Source organism: Microcebus murinus, chromosome 5 (assembly GCF_040939455.1).
Source record: "Microcebus murinus isolate Inina chromosome 5, M.murinus_Inina_mat1.0, whole genome shotgun sequence".
NCBI lineage: Eukaryota > Metazoa > Chordata > Mammalia > Primates > Cheirogaleidae > Microcebus > Microcebus murinus.
The window spans coordinates 41927769-41945028 of record NC_134108.1 but is presented as its reverse complement, the minus strand read 5'-3'; the positions used below and the strand labels follow the sequence as shown (position 1 = coordinate 41945028).

Genomic DNA, 17260 nt, shown 5'->3' with positions numbered 1-17260 from the left:
AGCCACCGCACTTGGCCTAATACATATTTTTTGAAGAGAGAATTTGTCACCCTCTTCATATCACTATTAGTCAGAAGTTCTTTCTGGTCATTTTTTACTAAAGAGGATTAATTGCTTTTTAGGTGACAGAGGAATATGTGGTGTTCTTCCTTAGTCCATTCACTCTACCAACATGGACTTTTAAAGGCATTTTGTTATGGAAATAATACTTCAATATTACTGCTGAACAGGCCTGCCTAATCTAGTCTCCTTACTTGACAAATGAAGGAACTAGCCCTAGAGAGATTGTATGACAAGCGAGTTAGTGACAGAACTGAGGATATTAGGAACTCTTAGAACCTGGGTCTCTTGGATTATAGTATCTTTTCTGTTATACCAGTGACTCTTCAAACTTTGTTTTTAAGCAGCTGAAACATTCCTCTCCCTTTTTTCCCCAAGCCAGGTCTCATATGGGAACCAGTTCATAAAAGAGATAAAAATGATCATACCCTTGTTGAGGCAGGTGTTTGGTCTCCTTTCCCCTCTGAGGGTGCTCAGCCTCTGGGAAGCACTGAAGACATTTGTACTGCTAGGAATTGGTCTTTCTCAGTCCTTATCTATAAAATGAAGGGCATAAGGGAAGGAAGGAGAGTAGATATTTAAGTTCCTTTTCATCTCTGAAGCTATTTGATTCTGTGGCCAGAATCAAGCTACTGTGCCCTTAGAGCAGGGCCTTTCCCAGGATTCCAAGGGAACACCTAAGTTGAGTCTTGGAAGATGGATGGGATTTGGAGGGTATCATTGGGTTTAGAGTGGGAGTTGGGTTACCCCATCATATCAGATAATCAATCCAGTTAAATGGACTTTTGAGAAAACTTCCACACCTGGAGTGAACATAGATACTAAAGTATCTGTTGCGGAGGAGAGTGGGGGTGCATAGAGTCATACAGATAAAGCTTTTGAGGAAAACAGTTAAAGCATAAGAAACCAATTAGATTTGCCCCGGATCTTTGTGGGTGTTTTTTTTTTTTTGTAAGCAATGCATGTTAAATTCGTGTATATTTCTTTATTTCTAAGGTTCAAATGGTTTCCCTGATCCTGATTTAGTATTGAAGTTTGGTCCTGTGGACAGCACATTAGGCTTTCTTCCCTGGCACATCAGATTGACTGAGATTATGTAAGTAATTAAAAGTTCATTGACTTTGTTTCAATTTAGCAAATGTTTCCTGAGCCTAGCATTGTATTAGATCTAGTGGGAATTCTCAAAGAATTATTAGACTGGATACTTTACCTCAGATATTTTACAGTATCAGTGGTAAAATAAAGACATAAATTAGACACAAGAGACTGTATGGTTGTGCATATGTTTGGTTTATTATCCTAGGAGATCAGAAGTGAGAAAATATCTCTGTGTAGCAGAGTTGTAGATTCAACAGAAAGGTATGACTTGATCTAGGGTATATAAAATGGGTAGAATTTTTGTATTTAGAGAATAGGTGGGAAATATAGGGGGTGGGAAGGGAAGAAAAGAAAATCTAGGTGTGTTTTAAAGAAATAGAGAATTAGCCACAACACAGAGTCAGTGTTAGGCAGTAGAATGAGATGAAATCAAATAGTTTAGGGATGTTGAAGCTTGGAAGTTTTGAAATGCCAGCATAAGGAATGTGTATAATGGGAGACAGGCAGCAGGAAACTGTTGAGCCTGTAGATAATGTGGGAATGGTGATTTTGGAAGATTTGTTTGGTAGTTATGTATTAGATTGGATTCGGGAAAGGATAAAGTAAAAGTCAAGTGGAGAGTCTGCAGCTATATAAGTTAGATGAAATACAGTGAAGAAAATTAAATTGTTGGCTGGGCGCGGTGGCTCATGCCTGTAATCCTAGCACTCTAGGAAGCCCAGGCGGGCAGATTGTTTGAGCTTGGGAGTTCGAGACTAACCTGAGCAAGAGTAAGACCCCGTCTCTACTAAAAAAATAGAAAGAAATTAACTGGACAACTAAAAAAATATATAGAAAAAATTAGCCGGGCATGATGGCGCATGCCTGAAGTCCCAGCTACTTTGGAGGCTGAGGTAGAAGGATCGCCTGAGCCCAGGAGTTTGAGGGTTGCTGTAAGCTAGGCTGACGCCATGGCATTCTAGCCTGGGCAATAGAGTGAGACTCTGTCTCAAAAAAAAAAAGGAAAAAGAAAATGAAATTGTTTATTTAGAATAGAACTTGGCAGACTTTTTCTGCAAAGGGCCAGACAATAAATATTTTAGGCATCACAGGCTATACAGTCTCTTGCAACTACTCACCTCTGCTAGTGTAGGTAAACAACCGTAGACAATATGTAAGCAATAGGTGACTGTTCTGATGACACCTTGTTTACAAAAATAGTTATCGGGTGCATGAGCTATATTTGCTGACCCTGATTTAGAATAAAGGAGAGACTTAGTAGCCTTAAACTATATTTAAATTCTGGATCATAGAAGGAAAATATTACAAGTTCTATCTGTCATGAGAAGTAGTTACCAGGTGTGATTGCAGGCCTAGACTTTACTAATTGTGGTAAAGTTGGAGAAGAACTGAAATGACTCCTAAGTTTTTAAATCTAAGTGACTGGGCAATTAATTGTGTTATTGAGAGGAAACCAGAAAGTGAAGGGAGTATTGATTTTTGAAAGGAAGATGTAGGTGGTTTTGAGGCCATAGACTATTTAGATGCAAACACTTAGTAGGACAGATGTACAGTTGGTGCTTGGGTGAGAACTGAAGGCTAAAGATGTATATTTGGGGATTAGCAGTACCCAGGAATTAGTTAAACCTTTAAGAATTGAGGATCTCTCTAAAGTCCATGAAGGGGTCCTTTAAGAAATGCTTCTAAAGGCACTCCTTGAATCCATTTTCTTCCCCATTTTCTTCATCTGCAAAATGAGAAACATTAACAACTATTTTATATGATTATTTATATGAAGCTATGAAAGGATCTACCATATACTTAGTAATCACCAGTCACTCAAAGTATGGCTATGATAATAATTATTCTGTTGATATGTGCTTCATAAGGAATCCATTCTAGGATTTTAACAAGTAACAACAGTACCTACCCTTGCCCTTTGTTTGAGCCAATGCTTCTATTTTTAAATAGCTGCAAATTTTTGATATTCTGAGAGTTGTCATCAATAACCGGGAAAACAACGGGATCCACTCTGATTAATCAGTCCTAGTTTTTGCTAAGGAGACGCTGCTAATGGAAAGAAAAAAAAACAAAGGAATAGGAGGAAATCTACTCTGGCAAATAACCTAGAAAAGAATCAAGAGATCTAGGATATTCACCTTAAAGTCTTTATCATCCTTTATGCTCTGGCAAATAATAATAATACTAGCTTTTGCTGTGTATCAGGCACTGTCCTCAGCAATTTACAAGTATTCACTCATTTAATCCTTATAATATTAATAATTTACCATTTTACACGTTGAAAAATTGAAGCACAGAGTAAAATAACTAACCAAAGCCACGAAAGCAATGACAGAGCTGTATTTTGAACTTGACATGTCAGGTACCACAGACAGGGCAACAGAGTAGTGAGCTTTGGTTATGTCTTTCTTTTGTTTCTCTCTCTCCCTCCCTCCCTACCTACCTCCTGTTCCCCAATCATCTGGTGAAGCTGTCCAAGCCACCCAAGCAAAACTAAGGCTAATGTTTTATTTCCTTTTGTAAGTAGAATACCTCCCATACAGTTGTTCAGAGTCTAAGAATGTTTAAACCTATTCTGCCCATATCACAAAATATTTCTGGGACGTGACACAGAATGGCTTTTTAAAAATCTTCTTTGTACAGAGTTAAGTTTCCAGACAGCTGCTTTATAGCTTTATTGTCCCCCTTTAGCCTGGTTATCTGACAGTATTAATTAAGACTTTACAGCTATTGACTAAAACAAGTAGTTTATACAAAGACAATGGCAAAATGGGCGTGGAAAGATTCTTTAATGAGCCTTAACTAGGTAGCTTTGGTAGAAATGTCTGCTTGCTATGACAAAATGCCATAGCTAATAGCTTTTTTTTTTTTTTTTTAAAGTTGATAAGAAAGTTCAGTTTGTATTTAAACTGCTACTGATCTCCCATTATCCTTTGTCTGGATTCTTCCTTAGCAAAAAAGAAATCATTTTGTCAGCAAATATTCTCAGTCAACAAGCTTGATATGTTTATACACTCACATACACACACATATACAGACATTGTGTGCATTGCAATGAATAAGTGGCTTAGGACATAATATATATCATTCAGAATATATGTCACTGCTAGCAGCAGTGAGGAAGGATTTGGCTTCATTTGTGGTTTTCTAAATGAGAGAAGATACCATATAATACTATGACCCAAGAGTTATATATTTTTCTTCTTCTGCATTTTCACCAACAAGTTACTTATTTAATACTGACTCAAAATTCTGTTTTGTTGCAGTAACTGTGATAAAACATTAGTGAGGTGACTCATTGTTAAGTGATAATACTCAATCACCTGTCAGCCACTCATTAACATGATTGAAATGGTATAATGTGGCAATTACTATGAATCGTACATTCCCATCACAGTGTCTTCTCCAGCATCAATAATTGAGGATATTTGTGAAATCACAGAGGAAGGCAGAAAGATGAATTAACAAATTCAGGTGCCCACCACCTCCACTACCAGAGACTAATGAATGACAAGAGCATCTGGAATAAAAATGACGACAGTGATGGTGATAGCTACTATTTATTGAATAATTATTCTTTGCTAGGCACTGTTAAATTGTTTTACATATAGTATCTCATTTACTGCTTCCACCCAGCCTATAAAGTATGTACTATTATTAACAACATTCCACAGAGAATAAAACTGAAACTTAGAGACATGATGTAAATTGCTGAAGACCACACGACTCGTGAGCAGAAGAGCTAGGATTCAAACCTAGCTAATCTGAATCTAAACTCCATGTGCTTAACAGTTTGACTCTCCTCCAGGATTTCTCAACCTCAGCACTGTTGACACACATGCAGGATGATTCTTTGATATTGGGAGTTGCCCTGTAGGACTATAGGATGCTCAGCAGCTTAGCAGTATACCTGGCCTCTGCTCACTAGATTCCAGTAGCACTTTTCTCCTCTGCATCCCTCCTACAGTTGTGGCAGCCAAATGTCTCCAGATATTGCCCACCGCCCTCCCTCGGGCAAAATTGCTTACTGCTGCAGTGGAAAACTACTCCAACCTTTCTTTATACTGATTATATAACCTCGTGTCATTAAATAACCTTTAGAAATATAATTTTAATGACTATAGCATATTTTATTGAATACTAAATTAGTGCTACACCTAAAATATTACTTTCGATTATTTTATAAGGAAAAATTTATGTTTGGTAACTTAAAACAATCAAGTTTTTGGAAATCTACCCTTTTGTTGTATATAAGATATAGAGGTAAGCCTCTATAGTCAATAAAATAATAAGCTGGAGGTGATTTACATTGCAAAGATCATTAACTTCATTGTTTAAAATATGTCACCATTTTTCACCTGGAATACTTCAGAAGATAAAAGGAGATTTTCAGTAACAAATTTCTTTAATAGTGAAAGAGTTTATTTGGTTACTGTACACAGACATAGCCTAAGTTAACAATCAAAATATAACTGCATACGTATATTTCTGAAATGAAAATAAATTAATTATTCAAATGTTTAAAAATCAGAATTTTATTATTTTCCTGAAATGTCTAATAAATCAAAATTTACTAAAAAAAAATTCTTCAAGCTTGAGGGCCGAAGGGACAAAAAGTATCAAAGAGGCGGAAGAGAACACATAGCATGTTAGAGTCAGCAAGAACTGTAAATCATCCGGTCCTACCTTCTCATTTTATAGGTAAGGAAAATGGGGAAGAGACATTGTTCAAGCTTATAACAAAGTAGTTATTAATAGTATCCAGATCTCCAGAGTCTGAGTTCTTTATGGTGAGCATATGTTTCTCTTATCTGGTTTTGTCCAGGGGTTTTCAAGTCATTTTCCATGTCTCTCGGTAGGCCCCAAGAATGGCAGCAGTGATGGCTTGTAAAGCTGGGAGTGATTTGAAGGGAGGAAGAACAGATAGATCTTAGTTTGATCCTTGGCTATGCAGCTCAATAACATGAGTTTGGAAGGTTATTTAAACTCTTCTGTATTTATAAAATGGACATTTTAATATGGAGTTAAGGATTTAAATTGATAATGGACATTGGATACCTAGCACATAACAGATTTTCCTGTGGACTTGTGTACATATGTCTATCTTAGATCTACCACGTCATTTTGAGGTTTGCTCTGAATTTGTCTACCCTTTACCAGACTGAGCACCATGAAGGCAGAGAAAATGTCTCAGGCATAATATGGAGAAGTAGAAGGATGGGCCCCTGACTGAACAGACTGGGAAATGGCAAGAGAACTTTTGAAGCATGGAGGGGTAGTGGCACTCAGTGTTTGTTGAGGAGTGATAGGAGATGTGGCTGTTGATAGAGGGGTAAGATGAGGAAGATGTAGGAAAGTGGGGAGTTCGAGAACATTTGAAGCAAGCTTTAGCAAAAAGAAGGTCACTAAATGTGTTCTTTGAGGATATCATTTTAGTAGAGTAGGTAAGACAAGGTTAAAAGCAGAGATTATTAAAAGATAAGAATTGGGGGAAGTGGGTGACTTGGCTCACCATATGCCTTCAGTATATCATCATGTGGGGATGCTGTGCAGCTCTGCCCAGCATTAAGCCTGGTTTTCCTAAACCGTGTTTAAGTAGTCCTGGCATTGCTATAAGAGGAGTTCTTAAAGTGGCTGTGAACGAGATCCTTTATATATAGATCTCCAGCTTTGCATTAATCTAGGCTTATGGCTCAACAGGTTATGAGTCTCTAACTCCAAGTTGCTTCTCTCTTGTTGTGGGAAAAAGCAGATGAATTTTTATTTGAACTGTTTCTCAGTGAATTTATATAATCTTTTAGTAAAAATGGTTTGTCATATTCTGCTCATAATTTACTTTCTTTTGTCCTTAACCTTTGTTTTTTTGGTAATTATCCTCTGGTTTCCCCCAACAAACTGCAGTGTATATCTAATTGCTTTTTTCTCCCTGTGTTTTCAGCTCTTTGCCTTCCCACCTAAACATCAGTTATGAGGACTTTTTCTCTGCCCTTCGTCGGTATGCAGCCTGTGAGCAACGTGTGGGAAAGTAGTGATCCTTGGTCGTGTAATTCAATTTAGGCTTTTCGAGAAAAGGACCCAAGTGACTCTGATGTTTACAAAGCACCTATGAAGCCCTGTATACACCTAGTTCATAATCCTCATAATTTATCGACAAACACAAAAAAGTGTCTTACTTGAGAGTGAGTGTGTGTGTGCTTGTGTGTGTGTATGGAAATAAACATATTAATGGGGAAGTATTGGAGAAGGAAATATAAAGACCTACAACCTTGAGCAAATAGCATTATTTTAGGAGCTGACATTTCAGATTTAAAGTCTTCAGTCCCAACTACTTCCCTGTTTTTGTGGGGAGAAGGAGGGCTGATTAGAGCTGTTCTGGTTGTTGGAGGAGGGGAATGATTTTTGTTCGGTCCTTCCTAGTAACCAAATTTTAATTTTTAAGAACAATATATTGACTTATTAAATGGAAGCATTCTGAGTTTGAGGGAGCTCCAGAGGAATGGAGTTCTGTGTTGGTCATATGTTAAGAGCTTGATCACTTTCGGAGCAGAGGGAATACCTGTCTTCAGATATCCGTCCATTTTCATCTCTTCATTATAGTCAAATAATTGACTTGAGAGTATTGCTCTGGTGTCAGTGTTCTGGGTTGTGAAGATCATTTGAAAAAGAATTCTTACTACATTGAAATGCAGAATTTTAGAAATTTAAATATTGGATAGTCAAAAAAAAAATGAATAAGTTGTAAGGTTAAAAGTAAAGCTGGAAAATTTCTTATGAAAGGAAAGAATGTTTTGATTTCCTTTTTTGTTTGGTGGGCAGTATGCTATATCATACCCAAAGTTGGTTTAAAAAATATTTCCATTAGCTATTTTTATTTAAAATAAATATTTGAGGGAAGTTACCGAGGCAGCTCTTTTCCTCAAAAGTTACCTGTTCCTCTTTGGAATAGCACTTTTAGGGCCATGTTAATACCTGGGATTTTTACTCAGTAAATCCTGATGGTTACTTTGCATAAAAGATCTTTAAGTAGGATTGAGGCCTGTGTAGGGAATAAAATACTACCAAAGTATATAAAAATAATTTAAATTAATTCTATACGTTCTCTTTTATGACAGAGAACAGCACAGCACTGGTTCTGTTATTTTTAAAATGAATAAATGATTTCTTGATATGTGTTTCATATTTCTTCCCTCACTGCTGATTCTTGGGTAGAAAACCATTCTTTATATTTTGATAGACTGTTTTCAGAAAACTCTCTTATGAGCATGTGTACAATAGTTATCTAAAATTGTACATTTAGATGGAGTAGTTCAAATATTAGATTTCAGAAGTATGAAAAAGCAAAGAAGACTGGATTTGGAATTGCTTGTCAAATTCTGAACCTATGAAGAGTAAATGTTTCAACTTTGGATTACAAAACCCCATTTATGATTTTAAAATACAATTGAAATAAAAATGATTAAATTTAAATTCTAGTCATGTTACTTTGTATTTCATAGTCCTTTGTATGTTTTAAGACTTGAGTTTTTTTATCTTAATTTATTGCTGAAAGTTTGTGTGAAGCTTATCTAAACTTTATCAGAGAATTTCTGATTTCTGTTCTCCTTTCCTGTGATTTATGTTATATGGAGGCTTTTATGGCATAGGTTAAAACTGAATTTATGCCTTTTATAAACATGATAGGTATAAATGTCTTTATAAACATTCTGGAGTATGTATAGTTTAAATGAATTTAATTTAATGGGCCCAGTTGAAGTGAAGGGATTTAATATTTGTTAAAATGAAGGTAGTCAAATTAAATACCCATTAGTATATAGCCCAAGTCACTGGAGGTTTAATATTTGAATTTTGTACTTTTATTTTCTCCTTCCATTTCATAAGTGTGTACATTAAAGTATATCTGTAGCCTGTGACCTGAATCTATTGTAAAGTCCTAAGAAGAGACTCTTACAACAAGTTGCTAAGGGTTCTGAATTCAGATATAGACATTCCAGAACTTTCTGTATGTGAGCTCAACTGCTAGTACAGTCTTCACAACTTGAATGGCATTGGTTGTTCTATAATTCCTGCCAAAATTATCACAATTTATGCATTACAAGGGCTCCCTTTGATCTCCCAAGAAGAACTGATAATTTTAAAGAAAAAAGTATGTGTCTTTATACATACACCGAAGGATATTGTCTTTAAATTGTTTCTTCCTGACACTTCTCAAAATGGAAAAATTACCAAATTAAACCTACTTTCTGGCTGGCAGTTTGGAACAGAGAAAGAAATTGGAGGATTTGAATTCCATTCCTGGTTCTCTTTTTTTTATTTTTTTAAACCAATTGATTACTGTTATAAAGTTTAAAAGTTGGTTTTAATGTGAATAGCAGATTCTGGTATATTGTGATTAAGGCTTAAGAATGTCTGTTTTTAAGAGGACGGTGTTACAATATTAATGAACAGTGCCAAATACACTGTGCATATCTACAATTTAATCTTTGAATGTATGTTACTTGATTAGCTAGCTCTCTCCTCCTTCAGTGTGGTGGTACCATGCATAGAGTCAATCAGATCCTTGTGATGTTTTGTATGGACTTTGGCAACATGTAAATAATGTGTAAAGCAAGTTTTTATGATTAAGGAATCAAATTTGTTGAATTTTATTATTGAAAGTTGAACTTTAACATGTATGAACAAAAACCAATAAAAGAATATACTCTTTTCATGGACTATGGTATGTGAATGCTACATTTATTGTGAACATGTAGGGGCTGCAAAAATGTAATGAGCAACTCATATGACTAGATAGTAATACTATTTTTTTAGATGGTATGCTCTCGATTGAAATACATTCTCATTTTTACCAGGTTAAACATATTTGAAATCTTATAATGTTACTTTTTGTTGGATAATAGTGAGATAAAATTTAGCTTTGCCATTGCTGGACTTGTCAAAATTCCACAGTAATTAAAATATGAATTGATTTTCACTGAAGATGGAATTGCCAAATAAAAGTGTATATATTTATCCTTTTAAAAAGGAATTTGATAGGAAATTAAAAGGTAAGAGCTATAGTTTATCTTATGCTGCATAAAGTATTCACCTCCTAACTTGAAGATCTAATTATAAGACAGTGGGATTTTTGTGCATAGTTTTCATCTGTTAAAATCAAGTTTACCAAAGGTCACATTTTAACACTGGTTAATGGAAAATGCCTTTAACAAAAATTTCTGTGGCAAATTTCAGGATAGTTTGAAATAAAATCCAAGTAACAAGGTTAGTTTCAGCAGTTGTCCAAGATCCTGGCTGATAGGACATAAACTGTGATAAAATTGGTGGGAAAAATGTAGTGAAAAAGAATTTGCTTAAGGTTTAAAAAACTATACGTTCATTATAGAAAAAATTAGATATTCAGAGAAGCAAAAATAAAGCAAAGTAACCTCATTGATTACATTTTTGGTGATAATCCTTCCAGAATTTTTTTGTACATATATTTTAAAAATGTATCCTGTAACAGGTTTAATAAAGAAATTCTTTTTAAACGATAAACTAGAAATTGAGAGTCTTGCGTTCTGTATTTGTTTTTGTTTTGTATTCGTTTTGTACTTGTTATTGTGTCTAGATATAAACAATTACATTAGCATGTGAAAATAAAATGTTTAGAAAAAATTAATCCACATTCAGTTATCCTTAATGAATATTAAACTTTGGTCCAAATTCTTCAAGTCATTTTAATTTATTTCTTTTGTCCATCTTATAGTGATTCAGAGACTATAATTTTAGCAATCATATCCAGATGATTGCAAAAAACAAAAGTTGACTTTCAGATCAAACGATTTGAAATATCTGCTATTGACTATGTTTATATTCCCCTTCATAAGTACTAGTAATTTCAATTTCTCTTAAGAAAAATTCAGAATTTGAATAAGTGCTAATAGAATAGTTCTATATACTAGTATCTAATATTTCCACTCTGATGAAGATTTATTTCTATTGCTATATCTTATTGATTCAGAATTTGAGTAAGTGCTAATAGCATAGTTCTATATACTAGTATCTAATATTTCCACTCTGATGAAGATTTGGTTCTATGAACACTTCCTTTATCTTAATGGGTATTTTGCAATATTAATTATCAGTAACAGCTGTACATAACACCTTACTTGAATTTCTTATTTTTACATGTAATGGAGAAGTAGTTAGGTATGGTGATGATAACCAACTGTTTTCTCCAGAGAGGAACCTATGTTTTAATTAGATTTCCGACAATTAGAAAATAGGACATCAAGAAATGTAGAAGATACTTACATAGGGATGTTTGACATACCATTTGTCTAGTAGTGGTTCTCAATTGGAACTGTCCCATCCCCAAACTCCCCACCCCCCAGTGGACATTTGACAATGTCTGGAAGCATTTTTGTCAACTCAGGGCAAGGAGAGATACCATTGGCATCTGGGGAGAGGCTAAGGATGCTCCTGAACATGCTGCGATGCACTGGACAGCCCTTGCAAGAAAGAATTACTCAGCCTCTAGGCCGGGCGTGGTGGCTCACGCCTGTAATCCTAGCACTTTGGGAGGCCGAGGCGGGCGGATTGCTCAAGGTCAGGAGTTCGAAACCAGCCTGAGCGAGACCCCGTCTCTACCAAAAATAGAAATAAATTAATTGACTAACTAAAAATATATATACAAAAAATTAGCCGGGCATGGTGGTGCATGCCTGTAGTCCCAGCTACTCGGGAGGCTGAGGCAGTAGGATCGCTGAGCCCCGGAGATTGAGGTTGCTGTGAGCCAGGCTGACGCCACGGCACTCACTCTAGCCTGGGCAACAAAGTGAGACTCTGTCTCAAAAAAAAAAAAAAAAAAAAAAAAAGAATTACCCAGCCTCACATGTCAGTAATGCTGAGGCTCAGAATCTTTGGTCTGGTGTCATTTCCATAGTTTTGTTACTTTTCATTTTGGGAGGGATGGGGCTGGGTGTTGCCTAAATATACTATAAAGTAATTTTAAAAGACAAGTTTGTTTAGATTTCAATCTATAGATCCTATTTTAAAGATGAAAAAAATTCATTATATGTGCATGTTTTAATTATATAAAATGATATATTAACTTTTTTCCACTCTTGGATTTTATTCATTACATTTATCTGACATTTTGCACCTACCAGTTTTCCAAAGTCTGTCAGTTTGTTGTCTTAAATTTATTTGAAAGAAAATAATGGTTTATTTGGACAGATGGTAATGTTTTACCTTGTATAATATAATGTTATAAGCAATCCCATGCTTCACATTACCCATTATAGAAACATTAAATTAGCAGCTCTTTTCATTCACCCTGTAGTTTAATCACTTGCATTGTTCTCAAAAATGATCTTTAAAATGCTTGTTTGTAACATACCCTATGCTTGTTTTTGAGGTCACGTCTACAAGACTAATGACAAAGTCATTGTTTAATTTCTTTGCCTCTTGTTTTTAAATAATTCTTGTGGCTTTTTTCAGCCTTCCGAAAGTCATTGATTGAGGTGGTTGTAACCTAATGTGATTTCCCCAAATATTAATTGCAGTTCAAATGAGTAAATAGAGTGTGCTTTAAAAAGAGATTTTGCTTGGCCTAGAGAAAGATGACTTTTATAAGGGTTAATTACAGGGAAATAAATGTACATTTGTTCAGGTACATATGGAATATAAATGTGTATGAGAAACTAGTCCTGATAACTTTGCCATTGATTTTAGAGTATGCAGTTCAATACCATACATAAAGAATTCAGAAGATAAACAGGAATGCCTAGAAAATCTTCAGGCAAATGATTTCATTAAATATTTATGTTAGGTCATTAAATATGAAATATCTGATTTAAAATCAAAAGTGTACTTTATTATATCTCAAACAAGAACCAGTACAATTAATCAAAGTATGAGCCTAAACTATCGACACAGTTTTGCCATTTTAACAGTAGCTTGTTTATGCCAGTAGCAAAGAAGCCTGGAGTGTGAGTGGGGATAAAGTCATGAAAGGCGTTTTCCACAGCTTGTTGAGAATTGAATATTTTTCCTTGCAAGAAGTGGGCCAAAGCCTGGAAGAAGTGGTAGTTGGTGCAAAGTCTGGTGAATACGGTGGATGACAAGAGAGTTTCCAAGTCCATCTTCTGTAGTTTGAGCAGCATTGATTTTGTATCATGTGGTCTTGTAAGAGGGTTGGCCTGTCTCTATCAACCAATCTCAGCTGCTTGATCTCAAGCATCCTCATAATTTCGTCCAATTGGTTGCAGTAGACATCCGCTATAATCATTCGACCAGGTTTCATGAAGCTGTAGTGGATAATGCCAGCGTTGGACCACAAAACAGACACCATTAGCTTTTTTTGATGAATATTTGGTTTTGGATTGTGTTTTGGCACTTCATCCTTATCCAACCACAGTGCTGAACGCTTGTGATTATAAAAAGAATCCATTTTTCATCACATCTAATAATGCGGTGTAGAAATGGTTCAACTTTATGTCGTGATAGAAGAGAAAGGCAAGCCTTGAAATGATTTCTCTTCTGATGCTCGTTTAATTCATGTGGAACACACCCATCTAGCTTCTTTACCTTGCCGATTTATTTCAAATGGTCCAATCTTGTTGGACTAGTAATGTCAAACTTTGCTGCTAATTCATGCATAGGTTGAAATGGATTTGATTCCACCGCAGCTTTCAGTTCATCATTATCCACATTGGTCTTAGGTCACCCACATGGTTCATTTTCTTCAGGACTTTTTAGTTTCAATCTCTCTGTGTTAAATTCTTCCCCTGAGCCACAAATGTGGTCAAGTTTTAATTTATTTTTTTCCCCAAAATATGGGGGTACAAATGTTTTTGGTTACATGGATTGCTTTTGTAATGTTTGAGTCAGGGCTATAAGTGTCAAGGAAAATCACTCAGATACTGTACTTTGTACCCATTAGTAGGTTTTTACCCATTAGGTAGGTTTTCACCCATCCCCTCCTCCCCTTACCCCCACTTGATTTCCACTGAGTTTTGCTTCCTTCTGTGCACAGGTGTGCTCATTGGTTCCAATTTAATAGTGAATGCATGTGGTGTATATTTTTCCATTCTTTAGATACTTAGGATAATGGTCTCCATCCAAATTGTTGCAAAAGGCATTAATTTTTTTAAATGGCTGAGTAGTACTGTATGGTATACATATAACACATTTTGTCAATCCACTCATGAATTGATGGACACTTGAGTTGATTCCATATCTTTACAATTGTGAATTGTACTCCAATAAACATTTGAGTGCAGGTGTCTTTTTGATAAAATCACTTCTTTTCCTTTGAGTAGATACCCGGTAGTGGGATTGCTGGATGAAATGGTAGGTCTACTTTTAGTTCTTTAGGGAATTTCTATACTGATTCAATAGAAGTTGTACTAATTTGCAGTCTCACCAACAGTGTATAAGTGTTCCTTTCTCTCTGCATCCATGCCAACATCTATTGTTTTGAGACTTTTCTAATAAAAGCCATTCTATCTGGGATAAGGTGATAATCTCACTGTGGTTTTAATGTGCATTTTCCTTATAATTAGTGATGTTGAGTGTTTTTTTGTTATGTTTATTGGCCATTTGTCTATCTTCTTTCTGAATAGCCAAAGCAATCTTAAGCAAAGACAATGAAGCTTGAAGCATCACATTACCCGACTTCAAACTGTAATACAAAGCTACAGTAACCAAAACAGCATGTATTGGCACAAAAATAGAGACATAGACCCGTGGAACAGAACAGAAAACCCAGATATAAAACCATCCACATACAGCTAGCTCACTGATCTTTTTTTTTTTTTTCTTCACGTCAGATGGGTAATGTGCCGATGTCGTAACAAGGTTTGAGGGAGGCACATCTCACGCATGTGCGTGAAAACCCAATCATCACGCTTATGAACTACAAAAGGATCAGCTCACTGATCTTTGACAAAGTCAGACAACAATATACACTGGGGATAAGAAACCCTATTCAATAAATGGTGCTGGGAAAATTGGAGAGTCACATGCAAAAGAATGAAACAGGATCTATATCTCTCTTCACTCACAAAAATTAATTCCAGATGGATAAAAGACTTAAATGTAAGGCATGAAACCATAAGAATTCTAGAAGAAAATGTAGGAAAAACTCTTCTATATATTGGCCTAGGCAAAGAATTTATGAAGAAGACCCCAGTGGCAATCATGGCAACAACAAAAATAAATAAATGGGACTTGATTAAATTAAAAAGATTTTGCACAGCAAAGGAAATAATTAACAGAGCAAATAGACAACCCACAGAATGGGAGAAAATATTTGCATGATATACATCCGATAAAAGGCTAATAACCAGAATCTACAAAGAACTCAAGTCAATCAGCAAGAAAAAAACCACCTCATTAATAAGTGTGCAAAAGATATGAACAGAAGCTTTTCAAAAGAAGATAGACAAATGGCTTCAGGTTTTTAATCTTTGTTATTCCTTTGGTTATGTATGGCTTCTCTCCTTTCCCCCTCACTATTTAACATCTGAAAGCCTTTCACTACTGCCAATATCCTAATTCCTGATCCTCGTAACCATTTTCCCATATCACTTATCACCTAACATACTATGTGATTTGCTTAATTATTAAGCTTATTTTTTATAGCCTGCCTTCCACTAGAATGTAAGCCCAATCAGGGTGGGAATTTTTTTTATAAAAATGATTTATATATTTTAATTGACATAAAACTTGTATATATTGTGTACGATATGTGTATACATGTGAAATGGTTAAATGGAGCCAATTAATATATACATTACCACATATACTTATTTTTTTATGGTAAGAACACTTAAAATCTGCTCCCAGAGATTTTCGAGAATACAATACATTGTTATTAATCTCCTTGTTATATAATAGATCTCTTAAACTTCTCCTGTCTAACTGAAATTTTGTATCTTTTGACCAACATCTTTCCAACACCCACTCCAGCCCCTCAGCTCCTGGTAGCCACTATTCTACTCTCTGTGAGTTAACTTTTTAGATTGCACATTTGAGATGATTTGGTATTTGTCTTTCTGTGTCTGGCTTATTTCAATTAATGTAATGTCCTCAAGATTCATCCATGTTATCCCCAAAACAGGATTTCCCTCTTTTTTAAGGCAGAATTGTATTCCATTGTGTATATACACCACATTTTCTTTATCCATTCACTTGTTGATGGACATTTAGATTGTTTCCATATCTTGGATATTGTGATTAACACTGTAATAAACTTAGGAGTGCAGATATCTCTTCGACATACTGATTTCATTTCCTTTGGATAAATACCTAGTCATGGGATTGCTGGATCATATGGTAGTTCTATTTTTAATTATTTGAGAAACCTTCATACTGTTTTCCATAATTTGGAGTAAGAAAACCAGCCTTTGAACCCCTCTTATCTCCATACTGGAGAAACCTGGCTCAGGGCCAGAAAATGGGCAAAGGATTATGATTTTTTTTTTTTTTTTGAGACAGTCTGGCTCTGTTGCCTTGGGTGGAGTGCAGTGGTGTCATCATAGCTCACTGCAACCTCAAACTCCTGGGCTCAAGCAATCCTCCTGCCTCGGCCTCCCAGACTGCTAGGATTTCAGGCATGAGCCACTGCGCCCGGCCACAACAAATAACTTTTTAAGTGAATTATAAGAATCTTGTGTACAGAAATTTAATGTTTCTATTCTCTGCAATATATAACATGGCGTATGGTGTATGGTAAGACCTCCATAAACTGTTTAGATGGAGTTGATGCCTTTTGGTCCTATATGTATATTAACATATATTATCATGTTAACCTTTGTAAAACATTCTTTATTCATACAAAGTCCTTTCTCTTATCCACAGTATAAAGACAGACTCCTAACCCAGACATTCAGGAACCTATATGGCCTAAATCCAACTACACCAACTCTTCTGAAAAGTTGGTTTATTTATTGAGGACACCATCACTGCCCATTGAGCTCTGTATAAGTTGCTAGGCTGGATCTTAACCACTTCGGTAAGGCGCTCACCGGCCGCAAAACCTTGCCCACAGCCGGCACTCATACTTGGCAAGATAGTCTGTGCTGTGCATTGACTACGAATCCGTTTTGCTCTTGTGTGA

The 17260-nt window shown here is 35.6% G+C and overlaps 1 protein-coding gene and 1 non-coding gene across 2 annotated transcripts in view; one reads left to right on the top strand and one right to left on the bottom strand.

The window, feature by feature from the left end:
* Nucleotides 1-9869, top strand: part of NUS1 (NUS1 dehydrodolichyl diphosphate synthase subunit) — a 32236-nt gene extending 22367 nt beyond the window's left edge. The window contains exons 4-5 of the mRNA XM_012753853.2: nucleotides 1057-1156; nucleotides 7097-9869. Coding sequence (XP_012609307.2) covers nucleotides 1057-1156; nucleotides 7097-7187 — 191 coding nt within the window. The 3' untranslated portion in view covers nucleotides 7188-9869. The remainder of the gene's footprint in view (nucleotides 1-1056; nucleotides 1157-7096) is intronic.
* Nucleotides 9870-14963: 5094 nt separating this feature from the next.
* Nucleotides 14964-15067, bottom strand: LOC142871314 (small nucleolar RNA U13). The gene has a single exon (XR_012919564.1). It is a non-coding gene; the product is annotated as a small nucleolar RNA U13 (small nucleolar RNA).
* Nucleotides 15068-17260: the final 2193 nt, after the last annotated feature.